Genomic DNA, 25,518 nt, shown 5'->3' on the forward strand with positions numbered 1-25,518 from the left:
TTTTCCAAAAACTATTTCTTAAAGAAAATTATGCATTACTAAGATGAAATTGACAAAAAACAAATGATTACTAATGTAGTACATTTTTTTTATAAACTGTTGTCCAAAATTAAATTAAGTAACATAATTTAAGTTTTAAGAGCAATGAAATGAAAACAATGCCTGTATTTACATAACAGTGAGCTAAACGCAAATTACAAAAATATAGACAGATAGAGCTTAAAATTCTCAATAATAAGAGGTAAAGGTAATGCAAAAACTTTATTGAAAACTATATTTAAAAAAATTTCAAACATTTAGCAATTTACGTCCCGTCTAATATTTTTGAAAATGCCGCGAATACGGTTAAAGGTACAAGAAAACTATAAAAAAGAAAGTTGTAGAGAATAAAATTTTCAACAAAAAAGTCCGCGAAAGATACCTCTATCTTCAATGGTTTAGGTCCTAAAGAGGTTTAAAGACGCTTAAGTGACGAATACGTGTCATTTTTACAGGTGGTGGAGAGAAAAAATTAATTATTATTAATAACCTAAACGGTTGAAGATAGAGATATGGTCTCGAGGACTTTGTCGTAGCAAATTTAATTCTCTCCAACCTTGTTCCTTACACTTTTGTTGTATCTTCAACCGTATTCGCAGCGTTCTCAAAATATCGAAAACAGTATTAAAAATAAATTATAAACAATTATCAGTTTGCGTTCCGCCCAACATTTTTAAGAACACTGCGAATAGGGTTAAAGATACAAAAAAAGTGTAAGAAACAAAATTGTAGAGAATAAAATTTGCTACAAAAAAGTCTGCGAGACCATATTTCTATCTTCAACGGTTTAGGTTTAAATTGCTTTAAAGTGTTCCTCTGGTACTGAATCACCAGTAAAAATGAAACGAATCCGTCGCTGGAGCGACTTTGAACGTTTTTGAGGCCTAAACCATTAAATAGAGGTACATACCTATGACTTTTACTAGAAAATTTTATTCTCTACAACTTTCTTTCTTTCAAATTTTAAATAAAAAATTTAGTCGTTTGTTGCGTTTTTTCCAAGCAATTAGTAATTTAGTTGAATTTAAATTAATTGAAAACGATTTGAAATTGAGACGGTAAAACGCTCTAAGCGCCCTCATTTTTACTCCGCCTTACTACTTGTTTTGGGTACAAAAAATCGAGCAATTTCGTCTCCTAGTATGTAGTTCTCTGTAGTATTAACAAACCGCTGACTATTTTATTTTGAGGTAAATGTCTGATTACTGAGTTATTCTTGTTAATAGTAACGTAAATGTGATTTTTTAAGCAATAAAAATGATTGTCAACGAAATGTTATAATTGTCGATAGTTTTGATCTGAAAACACACTTTGTCTAAAAAGTTTGTGCAAGTTTTTGTATAAAGTCTGAAAAGCTTCCTGACCTTCAACGACGAAAATTCCCTCTTCAGTGCCGATAACGAGCCTATTGTCGCCCCATGAGTCGGCGCAGACGATGGGATGAGGAGGAAAGACGGGATAGAAGCAACTGGCCTCCCATGGCGACCTTTTGAACACCGTTCCAGAGCTCCCGGCCGATGCCAGACTCGTCGGAGCGTCTCCACGCACTATAGCTTCCAATTTGAGAGCCTGACCTATTCGAACAAACTCGATCTGTCGGGAATCCTCCTTCAGTCGCGAATGTCGCGGAGTCTCCGCCAAAACATCAGAAAATGCCCTCCTATTCAGCATCGTCTAAACGATTTGCAAACAAAACTTTAATTAGTATTTACTTTGCTTATCTTATTGATTATTAAGGCCTGTGGGCGACAACCATGCTTGATTAATTTTCCAAACGAGGTTCCAAGTTTCATTGTAACGGTTTGAGGAATAATTAAAGCGGGAAATAAGTTATTAAAAACGACAATTTTATAATAAATCTGAGGTTTGGTTTCCAACAGAAGGAGCTTTTGTGAAATAAAAGTGAGGAAAAGGCTTCTTGTATATATGGCAATTTGTAATTCAAATGAAATTTTATAAGTGTACTGGATGAAGTGAAAGAATTACGACTTCTCGTCTTGTATTATTTTATTCAGAGAACAGAAAGGAATGAATTGATGTTTTTCAGGACAATAAAAACATTTTTTATTAATGCATCCCAGTGAGTGCTTTATAATTTAGAAAACTGATCTCTCAATATTGACATGAATAACTAATAATGATCTTTGATTTTTTCAAGCCAATAATGGTTTTAAGCACTTTTAAAATTAGATTTAGAGAATATTAAAACAGATCGGTGCAAAATTTCACTCTCTTCTATTTAATAAAGAAAAAAATTAAACATGGGTAGTTAGAGTTTCCCAAACTTTACCTGCAATTTTAAAAATTTCGTTTTTTTTAATACACTAAAGAAAATTTTATAATTATTAAAAATGGCAAAATTATCAATTTTTGAAATAAATAAATTAAAAAAAAAAACAAAAAAATTAAACATTTTGGAAACGGCTAATCTAAATTTTAATTTAATTTTAATTTTAAATTCTTTGATTTTATTTTTTTAATCTAAATTTTAATTTGTATACTAGAGAAAACAGTCTCTACAATACCTACGACCCTATTATAAAGTAAGTGGCCAATACCTCCCTGGGAGGTAAAAATTTCCCTCCCTCATCTGTTAAAATTACATAAAAAAAGTATATAACCTCTCAGAGAGACAGAAAAACGTGCTGCTAGATTCAGTTTTTCTTAGATCAAAAGAAAAATTATATTTATTACAATGGAGGAAAAATACACTTGCCTCCTTTGTAATACAAATAACTATTAATATTTTTGCATTAAAAAACAATTTTTACTATTTGTATTCTCATTTCCACTTTAACCGAAATTTTTATTAAAAAAGTAAGGATGCATTGCACTAAGTGGGTGCTATAGCAATTAAGACAGTTTAGCTATTAGACAATTTAAAAATCGAGGTCGAAGTTTAGATAAAACTGGTGTCGTCTTTAAATTTTTTTCCAAAACTAATATTAAATAACAAATTTTACTAAATTCAGAAAGAAATTTATCAACATAATATCAAAATTGCCAGAAGGCCAAGATAAGGCAACATGACAGGTATGCTTAACAGTATAACATATTACGTAGTGTTGGAAAAAAACATTTAATTTTTCAACAAAAAATTGTATAGATTATCCCCGATAATTTGCAATTTGACTGCTGCCAACCCAGGAAAGACATTAATTTACCAGTCCGTTAAAGCACTCATTAAAAAAAATTAAAACTAGTAACTATTTTGGTATTAAATTATTATTCTTTACAAAGTATTCGAAAACGGTGAATGCGTCCAGCTGCAAAATCTTTGTTGAGTTAATTACAGACACAAGTAGATTATTATTTTAATTAAAACGACTTGGGTTAAATGTCAAAAAACAACAATTTGCTTTTAAATCATTATTTATCAACTTTCTACAGAGTTACAATTCCAAATTGCTATTTCTTGTTAAATTGGATAACTGTATGTGTCATGTTATTGTCCTCATGTAATCACTCCTGTTTGTAACGAGCACATAATCTATGATTAAACTACTAGTGTACAGATACATTATTCTCTTATTTTGCTCAAAAACATGTTACATAATGGAATAAACAATGAACCATTAAATAAATCCAATAAATCACGAATTTTTGTTTGATTTAATAAATTACTCACTCGTTATTAATCATAATTGTTTTTGAAAAATTAATTAACTTTTAATTAGATTGATCCAATAGTTACTCACTTAATTTGAAATTAAAATTGAAATTAAGTCGTAAACATTGATGAAGCTTGGGGATAAATGCAGTCACTTGAAACAACTTTATCTGTTCTTAAACAATATAATTGATTAAATAGGAAGGGGTGATGCTACGCAATTGGTAACAATTTAGGGTGGGTCGAATTAAATATTTGATTGCAATTAGATTTAATTCGTTACGTGATTGGTTGAATTTTCATGAAAAACCAATTAGATTTTGAAGTTAATTGCGATTAACTTAATTTTGATTTAAATCAGTTTCTGTAAATTCAGCCTTAAACCAATGAATTGGGTTAAGTTGAAGAAATTAAATTTGTGGATTTTATTGTTAATGCTTCTAATTCTACAATGTTTAGTGAGAGACATTCTGATAAACGTGCAAGTTTTAATATTGTCAACATAAAAAATTTGAGAAAGTACACAAATGTAATGGATATTGATATCTGATGGTGGATATATTTACAAAGTACACAAAAGTTTCAAGCTGTATTAAAAGCTTGTAATAAAAATACGATATTGCACTTTTTAGTTTTTTAACGTTGAAAAATTCGTCAAAAAATGCAATATACCGAAGATCGTTCTTTGATTCTTGCCGAAAAAAATAAATTGTGTTTGTTTTTAGATAAATTTGTGCGGTAATTTCTCTCAGCAGCATTAATGGACTTTAGTTACCATAAAGTAACTTTTTTTTGGAGTCTTTGAAAACCTAAAATTCGCACTGCGAAACCGCACAAATGCCTTGTAAAAATCAGATACGGTAGCTGTCAGAAATGTGTAAAAATGTCAATTGCAGTTGTCAAAGTCAAAAAAATAATTTTTCTTTGTCACTTTGACAATTAATTAATTGAATAATAATTGTTCTGGTTAAAAATAACTCTGTATTTTTTATCTTAATGATGTTTTGTTGAGTTGCCATATATTAAAATTATGTTATTCAAAAACATTTTTGTTATTTAAAATGCGTAAACTTATCTGTCAAAGTGACATCGTTGTCAAAAAAGTAAAACCGCCAATGTGATGGGATTTAAAACGCAGATAAAAATAATCCAAAATCAATAGAAAAATGGTTTCTTTCCACTAAGTGAAAATAATAAAGTTTTAATTATAGATTTGCTTGTTTCAGGTGAAACAAAAAATGATTTTTCTTTGCAGTTTTGGCCTAAAATCAATTTTTTTTTCTTTTTTTAAATTCAATCTGGAGACTGTAGACGCAGGTTATAACTTTGAGTAACTTATTTGAAAGTGTATATTGCTAACAGTCAGTGACATTTGAGGTAATAAAATTTGATGCAAAATTTTTACCTTTTTATTATGCTTTTTTAATATGAAGACATTTTCTTCTATTATTTTTAATTCAATTTTATTAAAATATTGTAAAAAATTTTGAAGAACAAACCTCAGAGATCATATTTGTTGGTGAAGTTTAATCCTTAATATTTCGGAAACCGTAAACATTTGGTTGTTATTTTTTAATTTTTTGTTTTCCACTATCACCTCTCAAAATTTCTGCATAAGTTTTAAAATCACCTTGTATATAGGCTGCACCAAAACTCGTGCCCCACAGAAAAATTTCAAGTAAGATAAGTCACCAGAGACATGGAATTTTTTTTTTAAATTCTATCTGTCAAAAAAATTTGACATTTATTTTTTGACATTTGACATTTTTTTATGGCTACTTGATGATACTTATGACCTTGTATATGTTTTTTTTTATAATTATTTAGTAAAAGTACAAAAATTTTGCCAGTAAAAGCCACAAATAACATTAAACAGAGTTACAATTTTGGACAGAGCTTCTTTGTTTCCTCTTCTAATAGCCTGTAGCAAAAAAAACTAGAAAATTATTTTACCAATAGAAATAAATAGAGTCAAAGTGAAAAACGTAAACTCTCATAACTTTTTTTTAAATTTTTATAAATAGAATTTTGTAAACATTTTTTTCATGTTCCTGGTATCTTACCCTACATTTTTCTCTGGGGCGCGAGTTCTGGTGCACCCTGTATGTTCAAAACACAATTTCTGTATGAAAACACTTGATTCTAATTTTGTGCTTTATTTTTAAATCTTAAATTGCATTAATTTAACAGAAATATTATTTTAGATTGTGTCTCATTAACTTAAGAAAACAATATACTTCAAACCCGGCGCATCCACCATTTCTACTCACGATTTTTTTTAGAGTTTTTTAACCCAACCAATTCTAATCGGAAAGTTACTTTCTGGGTCAATAAGTCGTCACTAAGCTCATTACTTTGCCTATTAGTCCCCACAATAGCACTTACCATTCTCGCATCAGTCATATGTTCTGAATACAAATCCTTGATAAGCATATCCAACGTTCGTTCTCTCTTCCTAGCAAATGTGGGCGTTTCAAACGTTGCTTTTTCTCCGTTAATTAGTTTAACCAAGAGAAAATCGCGGAAAAGCTGTGGGTCTTTGAAAACTGGGGGACAGGGCAGGCTTGGCCCAAACAACGGAACCGCTTCGTCGGAAAAAACTGAAAGTCGGTAATGATTCGTGCGGTCCACGCTTACAACAGCGAATACATCTAAGAAAAATTAAGGAAAAAATGTAGTTTCATGTTATTTTCTGATCAAAGTGCTCTGTGACTTTGACAGTTTTCAGTGTTGCCAACTCAGTTTTAAGTCACAGGCCACTTTGATCAGAAATTTAATTGAAGGCATATCTCAGTGAAAAAGGATACGTGTAAACTGCGATTTGATGCAAGTGGGGTTAAACAGCGAGTGTGCATTTTCCGATTGAGTTGAGTCGTCCACATCGACGAACACGATGTTCACGATATCGTTTCCGATGTGTCTCTTCCGTTCCACCTGCTGCTTGTTGTCTCGCGAATACGGCAACAATGTTGACACGTGGAACATGATTTCATGGCCTTCGTAGATGGTGTAAACGGAGTATTTTCCAGTCATGTCGCCTAAAACCAACAACTAATGCAGGGAAATCAAGCGGAGACGAGATAACAGAATTGAGGTATCTTTGTGGATTTGCACAGATGTTTCAAGAGGAAAGACAATGAAGAGAATAGTTTGCACTGTTTTGAGATAAAGGGAGATTTTCAAGAGGATAAATGTTGACAGTCATTTCAATTTCGTAGTGTTTGAAACGAGAATTTGGTAATGAAACACCGACACTAAACACTATAAGTTTTCACTAAACTTAAAAAAAAGAATCTAAAAAAGTAAGCCAATCCTTTATAGTTTACAAAAGTATGAAACTAACCGTTTTTGCATAAAGTAATTAATTTACAAAAAAATAATTAGTGCAATGTAAAGTACTATAAAAATGTGATCGTTTTTCAAGAATAAAATTTTTCGAAATTTTTATTAGTTTTCAAATTTAACAAAAAGTTTTTTTTTTTTAATGGCTGCCTATTATATACAGGCTGCGCCAGAACTCGCGCCCCAGTAAGGTAAAATTTTGACATTTGACATTTTTTTATATCTATTTAATGATACTGATGATCTTGTATATGTTTTTTTTTTACAATTATTTAGTAAAGGGACAAAAATTTTGCCAATAAAAGCCACAAATAACATTGAACAGAGTTACAATTTAGGATACAGCTTCCTTGTTTCCTCTTCTAATAGTCTGTAGCAAAAAAACGTGGAAAATAATTTTTGCAACAGAAATAAATAGAGTCAAAGTGTAAACTTTAAACCCTCATAACTTCGAAATTTTTATAGATAAAATTTTTTGAACATTCCTGGTTTCTTACCTTATATGGCATTTTTCTCTGGGGCGCGTGTTCTTGGCGCACCCTGTATTTTTTTAATTAAAGACTATGAACTATAAATGACTTCTAATTAAATAAAATTGGTTTTATTGAGTAGTTAATAATTTCTTAAAATTGCTTTCCGAGCTCATCACGAAGATTTTCAGAACTTAACCGAAGTGGTCGTGCAGGTACTGAGTGGTTCTGGATGGATCACTTTTTTCCATTTTTAATCTGTCCGAAACCACCCCTAAATACTTGCACAAAAAATAGATCCATTCTATGACCAAATACATGAAACAACCACTTTTGTTACGTTTGGAAAATCTTCGTGGTGACCTGCGTTCTGAGCTTAACAATTTATTAAAAAAAATACTGGTTAAAAAAATATTTACTTAGGGATCATTTAGATCATAATTTTAATTAAAAAATTGTCATGGTGTGTTGTCATTAATTTTTTTTTTCAAATCTCGAAAAGTAAAAGAAATTTTGAAAAATTTTATTTTTTAAAAATGATCACTTACTTACACTGTACTTTACACTGTACTAATTATTTTTTTCGTAAAGTTTATGCAAAAAATGCTTGGTTCCATACTTTTTATTGACCCGGTATGTATTTTATTACATTAAAACATTTGACAAAGTTTTGAAATAATGCAGAGAACAATTAAAAGTACATGCAAAAAAATTAAATAAACAAAAATAAAACAGAAAAAATAAGAAATTATTTTTAAAAAATCATAATTTAGACAAGAACATCAAAAACTTAATATATATTTGAAGATTGAATTTGAGTATGTTTTACCTAATAACTTTAGGAGTTTTAGAAAGAAAACTAGTCAATGTGGTCAAATCCTGTCGGATTTGATTCAGAGTTTCATTTTTATTTAGTAAAGTGTTAATCGAGACTTTTCAAAACATCGTGCTACAAACGACAGTTGGGGAGACTAAGAAAGTGTCAGATGTACTGGATTAAAAAATTTCTAGACTTGCAAAAAACATTTCAAAAATTTCTTGCATAAATGCTTAAATTAAAAAAATGTCAATTGAGACCTTTTTGAAAACATTGTGTTGCAAAAGACAGTGTGGGAGACTATCAGATTTTGTCAAAATTCATAGGGGAGACTCGCGGCTTTGCCGCTCGCCCTCTTCTAAATCTCACACTATCAGTTTTTGTCAAAATTTATAAAGGGGGCTTGCTCGCCTCCTTCTAAACCTCACATTATCACATTTTAACAAAATTTATAAAAGGGGCTCGCGGCTTTGCCGCTCGCCGCCTTCTAAACCTCACACTGTCTGATTTGCAAATATTTTATATATTTAATAAAAACTCATACTATCGGATTTTGTCAAAATTTATATTTATTTCATTATTCATATTTATTTAAATTTATTTTGCTCCTTTCTAAACCTCATACTGATTTTACAATGTTTCTGCTAATGTTTTTTTTTGTGGCAGTTAAGTTTTGTTTGGAGATATGTATTTGTACGTAGTGTTAAATAAGCCAAACTCGGAAAAGTGTATACAAATTGAGTGAAAATAAAACAATTCTATCGATTATGTTTAAAAATATTCTTGTTTTCTTTCACAACACAATACCTTTGTCAACAAAATAGTTTAATCATTATTTTGTCATATTTTTATTCATATCCAAGTAAGCAAGAGAAACACAAGTAACTCACCCTTAATGTCGAGCCCTCCTCGATACTTATCCCACCCCTTCAACCTAATTTTGTCCCCTAACAATGCAAGGAATTGGTCAAATCGTTTACTTCCAAATTCTGAAATCATAAAAAATCACTCACAAAATTGACACAAAAGTTTCAATTTACCGTTACTTAAAATTTCATCGTCAGTCGTTTGGCCATGTTTCATGTAAATAACTCCGAACTTAAAATTAACCGACCCTTCTTGCTCCTCTAACAATAATAAGTCTTTTTGTATATCAGGCGAAAAAATTTCTTTTGGTCCTTTATCAACACGGTCCATATTTGGGAAATTCGATAAAATTTGCTTCACTGTGAGGACTTTATTCTGGGTAATGGATAACGAAATCTTTTGAGCCCCCTAAAATTAATTCAGTTTAGTTTAATTCAATTAAAAAAGACATTCGTACTGTTTTCCTGAATAAAATGGCTCGGTATAGCGGCACACACGTGTTGTTATCATCGTTCAAAACTATACTTAGAAAAAAGGGAGTTTTGTCGTTATCAAGTCCCACGTAGTTCTGGTGCACTAAAATTAAAAATTGTTATTGCAAAGTTGGTAGTGAGGTCAACGACCGGTAAGCGTCGATATAATTCATTAAAATACTTGCTTAGTTGGTAGGGGTCATTATCACAAACAGTTTTATTGAAAGGTAAAATATTTTTTGTGAAGTAGGTAGTATTATTTTTAGAATATCTTTTTCTTATTTTATATTGATTTTGGTATTTACTAGAAAGTTGTTGCTAATTTTAGATTTTAATTTAATTGTGTTTTGATTGAATTTTTGCAGTAAGTGCTCGGGAGGAAATGTTTACATTTCTTATAGAATCAATTTTCTTGATTTTTATTTTTTTGTATGTATTAAAAATTCTATTTATGGAAGTTTGCGTTGTTTGCCGGAAATTTCAGCTTCCCACTTTATATAATATTCCCAACCAATCACTTATAAGAGTAATTAGTTTTTACAGGAAATGGTTACACAATTTATTTTACAATAAAACAACTTTGAAGCAACTCACATTTCCCAAGGAAATACTTAAAGTACCATCTCGTTTGATACTCGGGGTTTTCAAGGACCGGCGTGCTCGGCGACCCGAACATCTGCAAAAAAAATCGCAAGCTTTAATCAAAAGCGTCGTCTGCGTTATTAACAGTAATATAAAGTCTATCCAATAGGCCAAAATCGTCAACTTGTCAAAATGGTAAATTCCGGTAGATGACGCGTGCCTCACGCTCCAAAGGAAACCGTAATTAGTGAAATTTGTTTTTTTTTTTATTTTATTTAATAAAATATTGACCTGTCACAAAACAAATCTATTTTTTCAGCTTAAGAAGCGCAATATCATTAGTATCATTGTTTCAGACATTACATTATAATTCTTAAAATGCCAAGTGTCCAAACTTGTTGTGTTCCAAACTGTGGACAATGGGAGAAAGAGGATGTTACTTTACAACAATTTCCAAAAAGTAGAATCAAAAGAACGAATATTTAGAGAATATTTAGAGAATATTTAGTACCATCGGTAATATACCGTGATTTGTGAAAAACAATTTGAAATAACGAGCTATTATAGAAACAAAAAATTGTTACCAAATGTAGTTTCATCTTTGCTGTTGAATTATAAAAGAATTACTCGTTTTCAGATAATCTCTACCACTTTCATTAATTCAGAACATAAGACGTTAGAAACGCCAAGTCCATTTCTATTTGATTTTGATCAACAAAGCAATTTAAAAGTAGGTGATACTCATGATTTTGATTTAAAAAATGTTCCAGATGCAGTAGGTTCGGAAAAAAAATTGTCTTACTAGACAACATTCAAAAATTAGAAAAAAAGTTACAGAAGCAAATAAAAGATTTTAAAAGTTGAATAAGCTGTACGAAAATAAACTTAAAAAACTAAAGAAATTGCTGGAAAAAATTGACAACTACAGTAAAGGTCAGTGAAAATTGATTCAGATGCAAAGAACTTAGAACCAAGAGCTGTGCTTTTACTTGAGCAAATTTATAATTATTTTCTGAAAAACCCAAGATGGTCTAAAGTTACAGTACGTCATTGTATTGCTTGGAGGTACATTTCTCCAAAAGGTAATTAATGTGCCAGAAGAAGTCAGTTTCTAAAAGCTCCATCCAAAACAACTTTAAACAGATACAGGTTGTCCCAGCGAGTTGAAAAAGTCCATTAGTGACCTTTAAATGGTAAAATTAAAAAAAATATATAGGACATATTGAATCTAGTTCATCGACTAAAATTTTGATATAGATTTTTATGACAATGTTTTTAAACTTTTTTTGGTCGGTTTTGCTTAGTTTTACAAATAAGACGGTTTTTTTGACGAAAACATGCACTTTTTAAAAATTTATTAGACAAAAACTGAGACATCTACAAATATTTTTTTTACAACCGCAAAGAAGAAGGTACAAATTATAAGTTGTAACATTTTTTTGGTGTGTTGCATTGCAAAGATAAAAAATTGAAGGCGTTTTTTAAAAGTTTAATAACTTAAAAATTTAAATGGAACACCCCATTAACTGTTTTTGCATTTAAAAGATTATTTAATTGTCTTTCTAAAATTATTTACTTTTAAGTGTTTATAATCAATAACTAAATAGATATTGAAGGTTAAACATTAAAAAAAATACTATTGTTTCAGTAATCAAAAAATGCACAGTTGCAGAAGAGATGGAAGAAATATGACTTAATAATCACATTTGTGTTAAACTGAATCTATTATTCTTTATTTTTACAATAAAATAATTCGAATTTCAGTATTTATAACAACTTTTACAATCTCTGTAAATCAACGGATAAGTGATCCGTGGTGGAATTACTATGGCTGCTATAGTATAAATAATGCTCACTCAGATATTGATAGGCATTGTTGCTACAATTAATATTGAATGTTAAATATCTTTTCATTTATCAATTCTAGACATTAAAAGAGTATTTTTTTAGATAGACAACTTATCATCTATTAGATGCAAAAATTAAAAATAGGGTGTTCCATTTAATTTTTTTAAGTTATTTAACTTTTCACAAACTTCTTAATTTATTAATCTGTACAAATGCAAAACATTAAAAAATTCCTACAGCTTTAAATTCTGTACTTTCTTCCAGAAGTAACAAAAAAATTTGTTCTAGTTGTCTTAGTTTTTGTGTAATAAAGTGCATGTTTTCGTCAAAAAAATATATAAGAAAATAATTTTAGGTGATGCACTAGATTAGTATCTATCAATGTCGTATATATATTTTTAAATTTTACCATTTAAACCGCTAATGGACATTTCCAACTCACTGGGACAGCCTCTTTATGAAAAATTTTCAAGGGGTTTTTTCAAACCAAAAAAATTATAGAGAATAACAGAGAACTAATTAATAGAGAATAAAATTAATCCTTGTATTTTTTATTCGAAGTATTGAAGACATAATAAAGAGTCATTATAATTTCAATGTTCTTGTTAATTTGTAAAGATTAAATAACTATCTAATCCAAATGTAAATCTTTATTTTTTTTTAATAAAAAAAATACAATCACCAAAAAAATTATTAAATGGGTACAACCCATAAAACACAAAAGTAAATTTTTGTTTACAACAATTTATCAAGGATTCAAACCAAAGTATATACTCTTTTTCATATTAATGTGCATCAAGTAGATTGTAGAAGTCTAAATAAATCTTTAAGTTAAAGGCCTATTTACACAAAAAGTGTCATTAATGTCATTCAGAACAAATTTAACCACATCAAAAATGACAAAAATCTTTAAGTTTGCTACACTATGTTAATTACGTTGGTAATTTTAATAATTTTTTGCTACATAAGGTACACATTTATTTGAAAAAAATAATTTTTAGGAAAGATTGTTTGAATTTTCGCATGTTTGCCACCTTAAAATGATCCCTTTCAACGACTACTTCAATGCAAATTAATATGATAACGAGTATACAGATTCCATTTCAGCGCGGACAAGTCGGTCATTTTTTTGACATTGGATAGACTTTTTATTACTGTCAATCAACGCAGACGACGCTCAAAAGAAATTCAAAAGAATGTTATACCGGTCACTGTAAACACCTCAAACAAACACAACCCACCTCGTCTTTCTCCCCAGGAGAGTCTCCGTTCTCAATCCGGAATCTCCGGCAGTGTTCTTGGCCATCATTCTCAGGCTGCTGGAGCTGAAATGTTTCCAAACAATTAATTGCATCATGAAATTTTACTCTCGTGATGTAAAAATATTACTTTGAGCTGATTAAAATCACGTATGGTCCTGTTTTAATTATCTTCGTTTAATGACTGCAATAAAACGGTTTATTTCAGTCGAATTCGCACGAAAATGCGAGAAACTCGCTTGAATGTGTGTGAAAATGAATTTGTATTTGCCGTTTTATAAACAGGATTAAAACCTTTACTCAGTTTCAAAAATAAGTGAATGAAATGAATCACAAATATTTTTATTGAAAGAAATTTCTGTCAGCTTGTTGTTGGAGGAATTTTCTCAACGTCTAGTCGTGTCTTGTTATTTCTAAGCCATGTCAGTGACAACAGATTGGGGATTCTTCAGCTTTGTAAGTCGGTAATCTCATTGTTATTGGTGTCGAAAATCTCAGACTAATTTTTTGCTATTTTATGAGACACTCGATTTAGAATTAAAACAGGAATTTTTGCAGTCAATTTCAGTGTTAAAACATAAACTAAATTTTTGTAAATATAGCGCTTTTATTGCTAGTTGAGTAATAAAACAAAAAAATCTAGTGTTAATTTGTCATGTTGGTAGCGGGGTCATTGACCATTAATTATTAAACGTCAATTTAATTAAAAAAAATCATTGCAAAGTAAAAGCACCAAAAGAATAACTGATTTTTACTGCAACGTTGGTAACTGTGTCAGTGACCGCTAACTGTCACTTTTTGACTTTTTTTGAGTCCTAAACTAGATACTATTTTTTGCTAGATTATTGGTAGCAATGTCAATGTTATATTATACAGGGTGAGTCATTTTTAATAAAAACCTTAACCGATTTTCAAACGCAACCCAAAATACATTCACATATAACTTGACTTTTGTTGCGTTTGCAAAATTAAAATTATTAATTTTAAAACAAAATGATTGTTGATATGTCATTGCGATAAATTTGACAGTGTGAGTGTCAATTATTTTTCCAATAGAAATAAATAGAGTTAAAATGTAAACTTCGAAATTTTTATAGATAGAATTCCTTAATTTATTTTTCCATGTTTCTTGTATTTTCCCTTACATTATTCTTTGGAGTTAGGTTATGTACCAAAAAAAACACTGAAATTTCAATTTTTGTTATTTGATATCATAAATATTTTTATATTCAATCCTCTATGTTAAAATTGAATTTTATCTACTCTCTTCTTCATGTTAAAATGACATTTTATCGTCTAGATGATTAAAAATACATCCATTGTTGTTGTATATCTGCAGTTGTTAGTTACTAACGATCTTTGACATTAGATTTCATTGTTGAATTTTACTTTGACATTTATAAGTATCGACTAAATTGACAAAATTAATGACGATTGAATAAAATTTTATATTGTATACGACGATAAAATTTGCATTATCTTTTCGAGCATATTAGCTCTCAAAAATAAAATTCAATTTTATCGTCTTGTAAAAAGTTGAGTTATGTAACAAGATTTTTTATTAATTTGTTTAATTATGCGTAAAGATACTGCATTTTTAAGTATTGAATAATGAATTTTGAACTTTGTGCCGTTTTTCCCTCATTGACGCCAAAAAAGTAAAGGTTAACAGAGTTATCAGGAAAATAATATCTTGTATTTAACAAATTTGAACACTTTTTTCCTATAAGTAGTGCGTTTATAATAGGTATATAAATAAATAAGTGTCTATTAAGTGACCACTTATTTGAGTGTTGAAACAGATTGTTTTACAAACATGGTATCAAAATTACAAATTATTCTGTTCAAATTTGAAATTGGACTAAATATTTTTTTGTTTTTTGCGTTTTTACCTCTGCTCCGTTAATACATATTTATAAATTTTTATTTTTTAAAATTGATAATAACAATAATGCTAATTGCAAATGTAACAGTTAAAACAAATAACAATAAAAAATTAATTATTCTTTTGATTTGATTTTGATTAACTTTCACAAAATACTTTTTGCATGTTTTTTCAATTTTCTTTCACATTTTACGACTTAGATAAGTTTTCTCCTTTCATGAAAATAATGCGACCATAAAACTTTACAATATCTCGAAGCACATTTATGATTTGAAGCAAAAATTTGTTCCTCCTGGCTGTAATACATCATAATTCATCATACCTGTTCTACTGAGCCATAATAACGTCTGGAGAAAACTCCTCGCCGAGATATGAGATCACTCGCTGTTGAGCTGTAACAAAAACCAACATTTAATCACTTCAAAGGTTATAATAAAAATTTCATGATTTTTAATATAAAAGGTGTGTAACTCAAAGATAACACCAAAGTGACGGCTTTGCGAGCTTCTGATGCGTTAATACCGAAATAAAATTTGTAATAAAGGAATTTATTAATGCGTACACCAGTTGCTGTCTGGAATATTTAGTAGTGAATCTCCAACTACATCAACTCACTCACAAAAACACAACCAGATGTCACGCTTTACGTGCCCTGTAACAAGAAAACTTTACAGACTGTCTCTGTTTTTGTTGAAATGATGTTTCAATTGGAGCAAAAATGATAACTCACCTGCATGAAACAATTAAGGTTACTTCCTGCATGGTACATTTACGCAAATCCGCCCGCATGTTGAAATATAAATTTGCATTAAAAGTATGCAGATCAATATTTTTTTAACGCTGTTCTATTTTTACGAGTTATTAATGTTTCACACAGTGGCATTTATTTCTAAACACTTGTTTCAAATTTAGTGGAATTTGTTTTGCAATGTTGGCAGTGGGATTAACGACCTGTATTTGTCAAACATCAGAATTATGCAAGAATTAGAATATTTATTTAATATTATTTATCAATTTTATAATTTTAAACATTTTATTAAATGTAGCTAAATTTCTTTTACTCGAATTATATTTTAACGAACAGCTTGTGTACAGTCGAACAAAATGAAAATGACGCCTCAATAAACCAGCCCCTTCTAATCACAAGTAGGTACAATTAAGCATTATTTTACCTTGATTTTATGTAAAACAACAAGTGAATTAAACCATTGTTTATTTGCGAGAATAAGGTTTAATTTCACATGTGCATTTACTGCGAGTGGTTTAATTTCTTCGAAATTACAATTTACTTCAGCATTAAACTAATTCGAATTAAGTTGCCATTTATTTTGCATTGACAAACGTCAAGTTAATTGCGATTAACACGTTCTGTAAACCCGCCCTAACATTTCTATTAGTTTTGTAATTGTCAATGAAAACGAACCAAAATTATTTGTTTAATTTAACCAGGAAAAAACCCCAAAATTATTTGAAATATTTGAAATATGCTACAAAATTATTTTTTTTTATAATTGTAATACTTTTAAATTAACTAACAATGTTTAATTTTTGAATAAACTATTTAACAAAAACCATTTCTTAAAGAAAATTATGCATTAATAAGATGATATTTACAAAAAACAAAGTATTATTAATGTAACACATTTTTTTAATAAACTGTTTTTCAAAATTAAATTAAATAACATAATTTTTTTACGAAATAGGCTTTCTCTATTTTAAACTTGATTTTATGTGAAACTATGATATTTTAAATAATGTATAAAATACTTTTATTTTGAAAAACAGTTGAAAAAAATTATTAAATTAATAATGATTTGTTTTCAATGACATCATTAATGCATAATGTTCTTCAAGAAATGGTTTGTTAAAATTTTCATTAAAAAAATTACATTTTTATTTAACTTGACGTTTGTCAATGCAAAACAAATGCAAATAAATGCCATCCACAGCAGGGGCTAGTCATTTTCACTTTGTTCGACTGTACAGTGTGCTGCATTTTGGATGTCCAAATAGGGAATCCCCGAAACTAAGAGGTTAATACATTCTGGGGGCATTTTTTGAGAAAATAATATTGGTTAAAACCGCATCCCACTATCGTCTTTTGTTTTCGACTTACAGACAAAAGTTGACATTTTGGCGAAATCTAAAAAAAATCATATCTTCGTTGTTATAGAAGATACGGACTTGAAATAAAGACATTATACAGCCACTTTTTACGAGGAATTTAATAATGCAGTTAACTATTTTTGTCGGTTATTTGTTTAGCCATAATAAGATAAACTTGTATTTTTTTAAATGGAAATCCTTTTAATTGAAGATGCAACATTTTTCATGGCCAACTGCGATAATTTGTTGTTAAAAATGTATTATAATAATCTGTTACAAATATATATTTTTTAGATAAGAAACAAACAAGATTTTTAAAAATGACATAGTCATCCATGATTCCCATTTAAAAAAATACAAGTTTATCTTATTACGGCTAAACAAACTGCAAAAAAATTGTTAACTTCATTATTAAATTCTACGTAAATAATGTCTTTATTTTAAATCTGTGTCTTCGATAATAACGAAGATATAAATTTTTTTAGATTTCGCTGAAATGTCAATTTTTGTCTATAAGTCGAAAACAAAAGACGATAGAGGGATGCGGTTTTAACCAATATTATTTAAAAAAATAAAAATGTTGCTCATTTTTGGCTAAGTCTTTTAGTTTCGGAAATTTCCTATTCGGACATCCAAAATGCAGCACCTTGTACAACATGCTGTTATCGTCCTCACATTTCCTTATTAATGTGCAGCAACCATAAATCCGCTTCATACTCCTGTCTTAATTGCAGTGAGTGTTTACAATTTGAGATTATGATTTATTATCCAGAGTGTATTGCTTTGTTGTCTCTATAAATCAACAAAACTAGACAACTCAATAAAAATAAAAAACCGATGGATTTGACGATTTTAAAATGTGTCTCTGCTATGTTTCCCAGAACCCGCTTGAAGGATGATCCAACAAGGAGCAATCAGTTTTGTGCAAAATTACTTTCCTTTAGATAACCGTAATCAACAGTTGTTAATTAGCGAACTAGCTCAAAACAGGAACGTAATTTGTTTGGCCATAGACAGTTTACTTACTCCTGGAATTGAGCTTCGATCTATTGTATCAACAGAAATAAAACCGCATTAATTAAACTTTCAAGAGTTAAATTTAAGCTACGATTTGGAAATTACGGTTGAAGATAAACGGAATATGTGATGAGGACATTTGCACAAATTTAATTATATGACGATCAGTTTTAAGTGGGGTTTGAGACTCGAGAAGGGATGAAACTTGAAGTTTTGTATCGTAATACTATCGTAATACCTGAATCGTGACTGGAAATGGGAAAAGAAGTGAAATAAAATTTTATCAGGCGATAAAGTTTTATTTAGTTTAGAGGAACTGTTTTTGGGGTTTGACTCGCTATAAGAAATCGACAAAAAATTTTTCTTTGTTGCATTTTATGGCTCGAAACAGGTCGATATCTGCTTTGTAACAGGCGTCGTTTATCCATCTGTATTCGAGGGCGATAAAAGCGTCGCTTTCGTGTCAAGTACCTATATCTTAGTCTATTTACTTCTTATAATTATTTCGTAATGACTAGGATTGCTGTCTCGAAAATCTCCGTGGAAAATATTACTTTGTAGAGAATGCGACGACGGTTTATATTTTCTTCAACTTTCACATTAAACTTGTTTTAAGCAGCATCGTTTGTAGTTTGTAACGGCGTCGTTATGAGAAACGTGTGACAGGGGATGGGGCGTGACTACAATTTTGTTTGTCGTAAAAGAGGGAGAAATTTTAGAAAAAATTATTTGTTATTTTTTTACCGGTTGATCCGGAAAATTGCTGTATTTACATAACGGTAAGCAAAACGCAAATAAAGAAAATATAGACAGATAGAGCATTAAATTTTCAATAATAAAAGATAAAGGTAATGCAAAAATTTTATTGAAAACTATATTTAAAATTTTTTTAAACATTTAGCAATTTGGGCCCCGTCTCATATTTTTGAAAATACTGCAAATACGGTTAAAGCTACAAGAGAAATACAAAAAAGTAAGTTGAAGGGAATAAAATTTTCAAGAAAAAAGTCCGCGGGAGATACCTCTGTCTTCAATGGTTTAGGTCCTAAAGACGCTCAAAACGCTCAAGTGACGAGAATACGTGTCATTTTTAACGGTGGTCAAGAGACAAAAAGTTAATTTAAACCTAAACGGTTGAAGATAGAGATATGGTCTTCGGTCTTTTTTGTAGAAAATTTAATTTTCTACAACTTTGTTTCCTACACTTTTTTTGTATCTTCAATCGTATTCGCAGCGTTCTCAAAAATATTGAAAACAGTATTAAAAATAAATTATAAACAATTACACAAGGCGACAAAAAATGTCATGTCCTGACAACTTGAGAAATTATATATCATTTTGTTCGTCTCAGTGAGACAAATCAAATGCACTTAAAAAAAATTAAAAAGTCCACACACTTTGAACAAAATAATTTTGTTCTAATTTAAATAAATTTAAAATACTTTAACTTTAAAAAATCATTACTCAATAACTATTACGCCGATTTCTTTCAAATAAAGACCATTCTAAAGGGATGGCCTTGCCCTTTAGAATGATATGAAATTTGAAATTGAATATTGGAAAACTTTTCTTCGAACAGTGTTCGAAGAAGTTCGAAGTAAATCGAAATAATCTAAGAAAAACCCTACGAGTAAATTTTTTTTTCATCATTTGCACCGTGTAGAGCATCTCTTTATTAGTTGTAATCCAAATTTTCAAAAGAATATACCGAGTAGTTTTCAAGATATGATTTTTTGAAGTTAGGGTTTGCTAATCAAGCATTGCATGTTAATCTTACTTAAAATTGCATTTTTATAAATGTATTTGTTTTAAGACTCTTCTTTAGCTAAAAAGAAACAGTTTTTGTTTATTTTAATTAGAACAAAGTAGGTGCAATTGACCATTTTTAAGCAAAAGAAGAGTCTTAAAACAAATACATTTATAAAAATGCAGTTTTAAGTAAGTTTAACATGCATTTCTCCTAAATGGCGCAATGCTTGATTAGTAAACCTTAACTTCAAAAAATCATATCTTAAAAACTACTCAGTATATTATTTTAAAAATTTGGGATTCTTACTAATAAAAAGATGCTCTACATGAGGGTGACAAAGAGAAAAAAATTACTCGTTGGGTTTTTCTTAGATTACTTCGATTTACTTCGAACTTCCTCGAACACTGTTCGAAGAAAAGTTTGCCAATATTCAATTTCCCATTGCATATCATTTTAAAAGGCAAGTCATCCCTTTAGAATGGTTTTTATTTGAAGAAAATCGGCCTAATAGTATTGAGTAATGATTTTTTAAAGTTTTTAAGTATTTTAAATTCATTTAAATTAGAAAACAATTATTTAGTTCAAACTGTGTGGAATTTTTAAATTTTTTTTTGTGCATTTGATTTGTCTCACTGAGACGAACAAAATGATATAAAATTTGTCAAGTTGTCACGACATGACTTTTTTTTGTCGCCTTGTGTGTTTCGCCCAATATTTTTGAGAACGCTGCGAATATGGTTAAAGATACAAAAAAAGTGTAAGAAACAAAACTGTAGAGAATAAAATTTGCTACAAAAAAGTCTACAAGACCATATTTCTATCTTCAACGGTTTAGGTTTAAATTGCTTTAAAGTGTTCCTCTGGCACTGAATCAACAGTAAAAATGAAACGAATCCGTTGCTTTGAACGTTTTTAAGACTTAAACCATTAAAGATAGAGGTATGGCCTTGTGGACTTTTCACTAGAAATTTTATTCTCTACAACTTTCTTTCTTACATTTTTCTTGTATTTGCAGCATTTTGAAAAACATAAAACGGAACACAGATTTTAAATTTTAAATATTTTTTTTCTTATATTTCTCGTGAAAAATGTAGTCGTTCGTTTTTCACAACTTATTTGGAATGTAAAGCTCAACATTTTTTTCCAAGCAATTAGTACTTTGGTTGAATTTAAATTTAAAATGATTTGAAACTGAGACGGTAAAACGCTCTAAGCGCCCTCATTTTTACTCCACCGTACTACTTTCTTTGAGTCTAAAAAATCGAGCAGTTTTGTATCTCCTAGTATGTAATTCTCCGTAACTACAGGGTGCGCCAGAACTTGCGCACCAGAGAAAAATGCCATATAAGGTAAGATACCAGAAACATGGAAAAAATGTTAAAAAAATGTTATCTATAAAAATTTCGAAGTTATGAGGGTTTAAAGTTTGCACTTTGACTCTATTTATTTCTATTGGAAAAATAATTTTCCAAGTTTTTTTGCTATAGGCTATTAAAAGAGGAAACAAGGAAGCCGTATCCTAAATTGTAACTCTGTTCAATGTTATTTGTGGCTTTTATTGGCAAAATTTTTGTACCTTTACTAAATAATTGTAAAAAAACATATACAAGATCATTAGTACCATTAAATACATATAAAAAAATGTCAAATGTCAAAAAATAAATGTCAAAATTTTTTGACAGATAGAATTTTTTAAACATTTTTTCATGTTCCTGGTATCTTACCTTACTTGAAAATTTTCTCTGGGGCGCGAGTTCTGGCGCACCCTGTATAATATAATAATAGCAACAATACCAAGACAGCAAATTTTTATTTCCAAATATCTATTTTTTAAGTGTGTCGTTTATTTTTATTTAGTATTTTGATAGTGAAATATTTATTTTTTTATGAAAATTCTTCTACAAAAAAAATGCATCAAAGTAATAGTTTCTCAAAGCTTTTTGGTATTTTGTAATTGTTATGGTTGAAAATCTTCAGTTGTGAAAGTTTTGGGTCCTTCAAATAAAACATTAAAAACATTAAAATAAATAAAGTAAAATAATTTTGTTTAAAAGTTAGATATTTCTACAAAAAAAATCTTTTGATCCTGTTACAGCGTTTTGCTTGATTCCAGTCATTTTCTTATAAAAATTGCCTTTTTTTGCTCATTTTTGAAATACTCAATTTAGAATAGATATCAATTTAAATCAAAATAAGAAGAAAATTGACTTTTTTGGACCCTCTAATTGGCAAAGTAAAATTTGATTTAAAAATTTTCTGCAAATAAATTTCAGTGTTTCATGTCATTTCTCGTCTGCAAATGCATTTAAACTTGTAACACTATTACACCCACTTTTGAGCGCCATTGCTCGCAAACTTGCTATGAAAATAGTCCATGTTATTAAACTGAATTCGAATAAATAAAAGCAAAAATTCATTTAAGTTATTTTTCTCCAATTCGAGCAAACATTTGTGTCAGATGAGCAAATATTAATTTAATGATCATTTGCGTCAACAAACATCTCTTTTAAGAGAAAAATTCGTGCTTCCGCCTTATCGTTAATAAAAATATCCACCAACGAAATTTTTTCTTTTAATGAACAAAGAATTCCTATATCCTGAAAAGTCCTCGAAAAGTCATATCCGCTCTTATAAAACGAAGAAAGGTCAAGTGGAAATCGGTTCTTGTCCGAGTGTCAAGTGGCTTTTAAGTATTGCCAACATTACAGATTTTCAAGTGATTGGTAATTGCGACGAGAGTAAAAATTTTAGATGAGGTGTTGCGTTTTGTCAGGAAAGAGCTTTGACATGTCTCGATGGAATTAAGCACGCAACACTAAAACCTGACGTAATATCTAAAAGCTCCACGTCGCGTGAACTTTCAATTTAAAAGCCCGGAATTTAACTAATTACGGTGTATTAAAGCAGAATACGAGACGTAATGGAGATGGAATTCACCAGAATTTTGGCATATAAAACTAATATATCTGCGACATTTTGAAACACACTTTACAGTTTTTCAAATATCTGAACGATCACTCAAGACTGAATTATTAAGAGATATGTAGAGAATATTAAATGCAACACAAAGAAGGAGAATCCTGTCAGAAAATTTTCTCATAAATGGTTGAATTCAGACACTAAAACACGTTTTGTATCGATTTGTCTACGATAGAACCCAAAGGTAGTTCAGAATTCACGTTTATTCAAATGTTACTTCTGAATCTGAATTTTTAAGCTGTCGGCTGAAAAATCTTGAAAATAATTCATTTTTAGGTAAAATAAATTCTACAGACTACTGCTTATCACATGTTAAAAATTGCTGGTAAGCATGTTTCACGCCTGAAACGTTTTGATAAAACCAAACTTAAAATGCTTGGGAAAAACATGTAAAGTCTGGTTCGAATTGCCAATGACGTTGCATTTACTCGTATTTATTTATATTATCCGAAAAGCAAAATTGCTTTAATTGATAATTTGTTTAATTTATAATTTGTCAATTTTTTTTCTACTTTTTTAGATATTGTCACGTGACCAATGAGAAATGCACTTTATTTAATTTTTAGCCGCGCTTAGTCACATGACTTAAATTCAACCAATAAAACTAACAACCGACAGATTTTAGACACGTTGTCAGAATTTAGCCCGGGTCGAGTTTAGTCACGTGATTGTTTTAACCCAATTAAATGTTAATTTTATGCTGATTGGGTGGTATAATGTCACGTGGCCAACAGTCTTTTATGCTGATGCCACGTGGCGAATATTCACTGAAAGACAACTTCACAAAGCAAATAATGATTAAAGTAACCTATGAGTTTGAAATTAAGTTAGCAACACTGAAGGACAAAGAAACCGAAGATATGATTTCGGCATCATGTCGCATATCACTGTTATTCAGTTCTGCCAACTTAGTTTTAACTTGACAAACCACTATAACCAAAATTTTTGAGTTTTGCTGTTTTTAGATTAAGTGGGCTGGTTTGTATCTATACTGGGTGCGCCAGAACTCGCGTCTCAGAGAAAATTTTCAAGTAAGGTAAGATACAAGGAACATGAAAAAAATGTATAAAAAAATTTATCTGTCAAAAAATTTTGACATTTATTTTTTGACATTTGACATTTTTTTATGTCTACTTAATGATACTGATGATCTTGTATATGTTTTTTTTTACAATTATTTAGTGAAGGTACAAAAATTTTGACAATAAAAGCCACAAATAACATTGAACAGAGTTACAATTTAGGCTACAGCTTCCTTGTTTTCTCTTTTAATAGCCTATAGCAAGAAAACTTGGAAAAATTTTTTTTCAACAGAAATAAATAGAGTCAAAGTGCAAACTTTAAACCCTCATAACTTCGAAATTTTTATAAATAAAATTTTTTTAACATTTTTTCCATGTTTCTGGTATCTTACCTTATATGGCATTTTACTCTGGGGCGCGAGTTAGGGCGCACCCTGTAGAAATGATTTAAATGTGGCCAATAAAAAGATTGGATTATTATCACGTGACCACGGCGAGACAAACACCCAGAAAGGGTTGAAAAAACTTTCTTACATCGCACTGCTAGCTCGTCGGTGGAATAGTTTAAAAGCACTAACATCCCTCGGCGGTTTGCTTCGAAAACTTGTCACACAAACACTTTTGGAACGATCGCGTGACGAAGTGTCCTCTGTCCTTTCACCCCTTAATCTTTGTACGAGCCTCATGTCCAAACACAACATGTCCTAGATACCTGTTTAAGATAGAAATGGTGGAAGGAAAAAAATCAAAATTTTTATGTTCTCAGTTTTATTCCTCCGATTTCTATTTTTATCAAGCAATCTCACACAAATCCAGCTCTGCATCCCGGCAAGCAATTTCGTCGCCAATAAATTTTCAAAACTTCTAACCGCTACACAATCTCCAATTTGGAAACAAATGTTTTTCGATAGTCTAGACTGGTATTATCTAAATGAATGTGAAAAAATCTTTCACCTATACAAGGGGGGTCCAATTTGGCATAATTAATTTTCCATGAATGATGATCCTGCCACCTAATTAGCAAACTTAGTGATTAATAAACCTGTATTGTTGCGAATCTCGAATGACGGCTTTGTGAGTTAAATGTAAGCGAAAAAAAGAGCGATAATGAGGGTTTGTACCATGTGGGAGGTAAGATTTGTCCGATTTTAATTAAAAATGTGAAGCGTGGGGTGATAAATATTTGTAATCTTGATATTTAGCTTTGCTATTTAATAAATAGAAAGAGGAAAATTACATTTAGAAACATAGAAACAAAATAACAGTATTTTTAGCACCGAGTTTTTTGTTTTGGATTTTTGGCAAAAATATACAAGTTTAGATTTCCATTTTGTAAAAAAACTCAACAAAAAGTTTTTTTTTTGCTTTGGATACAAATACTGTTTTAATCTTTTTAGAGATTTTTAGATTTTTGAAATAAAATCTACATAGTATCTAAAATTAGAGTGGTTT

The 25,518-nt window shown here is 29.8% G+C and overlaps 1 protein-coding gene across 4 annotated transcripts in view; it reads right to left on the reverse strand.

Annotated features, from left to right (window-relative positions):
• Positions 1-25,518, reverse strand: part of LOC123010315 (GTPase-activating Rap/Ran-GAP domain-like protein 3) — a 78,203-nt gene that overhangs the window by 14,342 nt on the left and 38,343 nt on the right. The window contains exons 2-11 of one of the 4 annotated variants that reach the window (XM_044407114.1): positions 24,601-24,778; positions 15,515-15,584; positions 13,290-13,373; positions 10,213-10,294; positions 9,603-9,721; positions 9,319-9,553; positions 9,169-9,267; positions 6,457-6,687; positions 6,035-6,300; positions 1,404-1,713 (exon numbers count right to left, since the gene is read on the reverse strand). In XM_044407114.1, the coding sequence (XP_044263049.1) occupies positions 1,404-1,713; positions 6,035-6,300; positions 6,457-6,687; positions 9,169-9,267; positions 9,319-9,553; positions 9,603-9,721; positions 10,213-10,294; positions 13,290-13,373; positions 15,515-15,584; positions 24,601-24,767 (1,663 nt within the window). In that variant the 5' untranslated portion in view covers positions 24,768-24,778. Of the gene's footprint in view, positions 1-1,403; positions 1,714-6,034; positions 6,301-6,456; positions 6,688-9,168; positions 9,268-9,318; positions 9,554-9,602; positions 9,722-10,212; positions 10,295-13,289; positions 13,374-15,514; positions 15,585-15,922; positions 16,064-24,600; positions 25,350-25,518 lie in introns of those variants that run through there. The other 3 variants (XM_044407116.1, XM_044407118.1, XM_044407117.1) reach the window with 3 other exon arrangements.

Source organism: Tribolium madens, unplaced genomic scaffold, assembly GCF_015345945.1.
Source record: "Tribolium madens isolate multiple individuals breed KSU strain unplaced genomic scaffold, Tmad_KSU_1.1 Scaffold_7;HRSCAF=85;Tcas5.2_LG10, whole genome shotgun sequence".
Lineage (NCBI taxonomy): Eukaryota > Metazoa > Arthropoda > Insecta > Coleoptera > Tenebrionidae > Tribolium > Tribolium madens.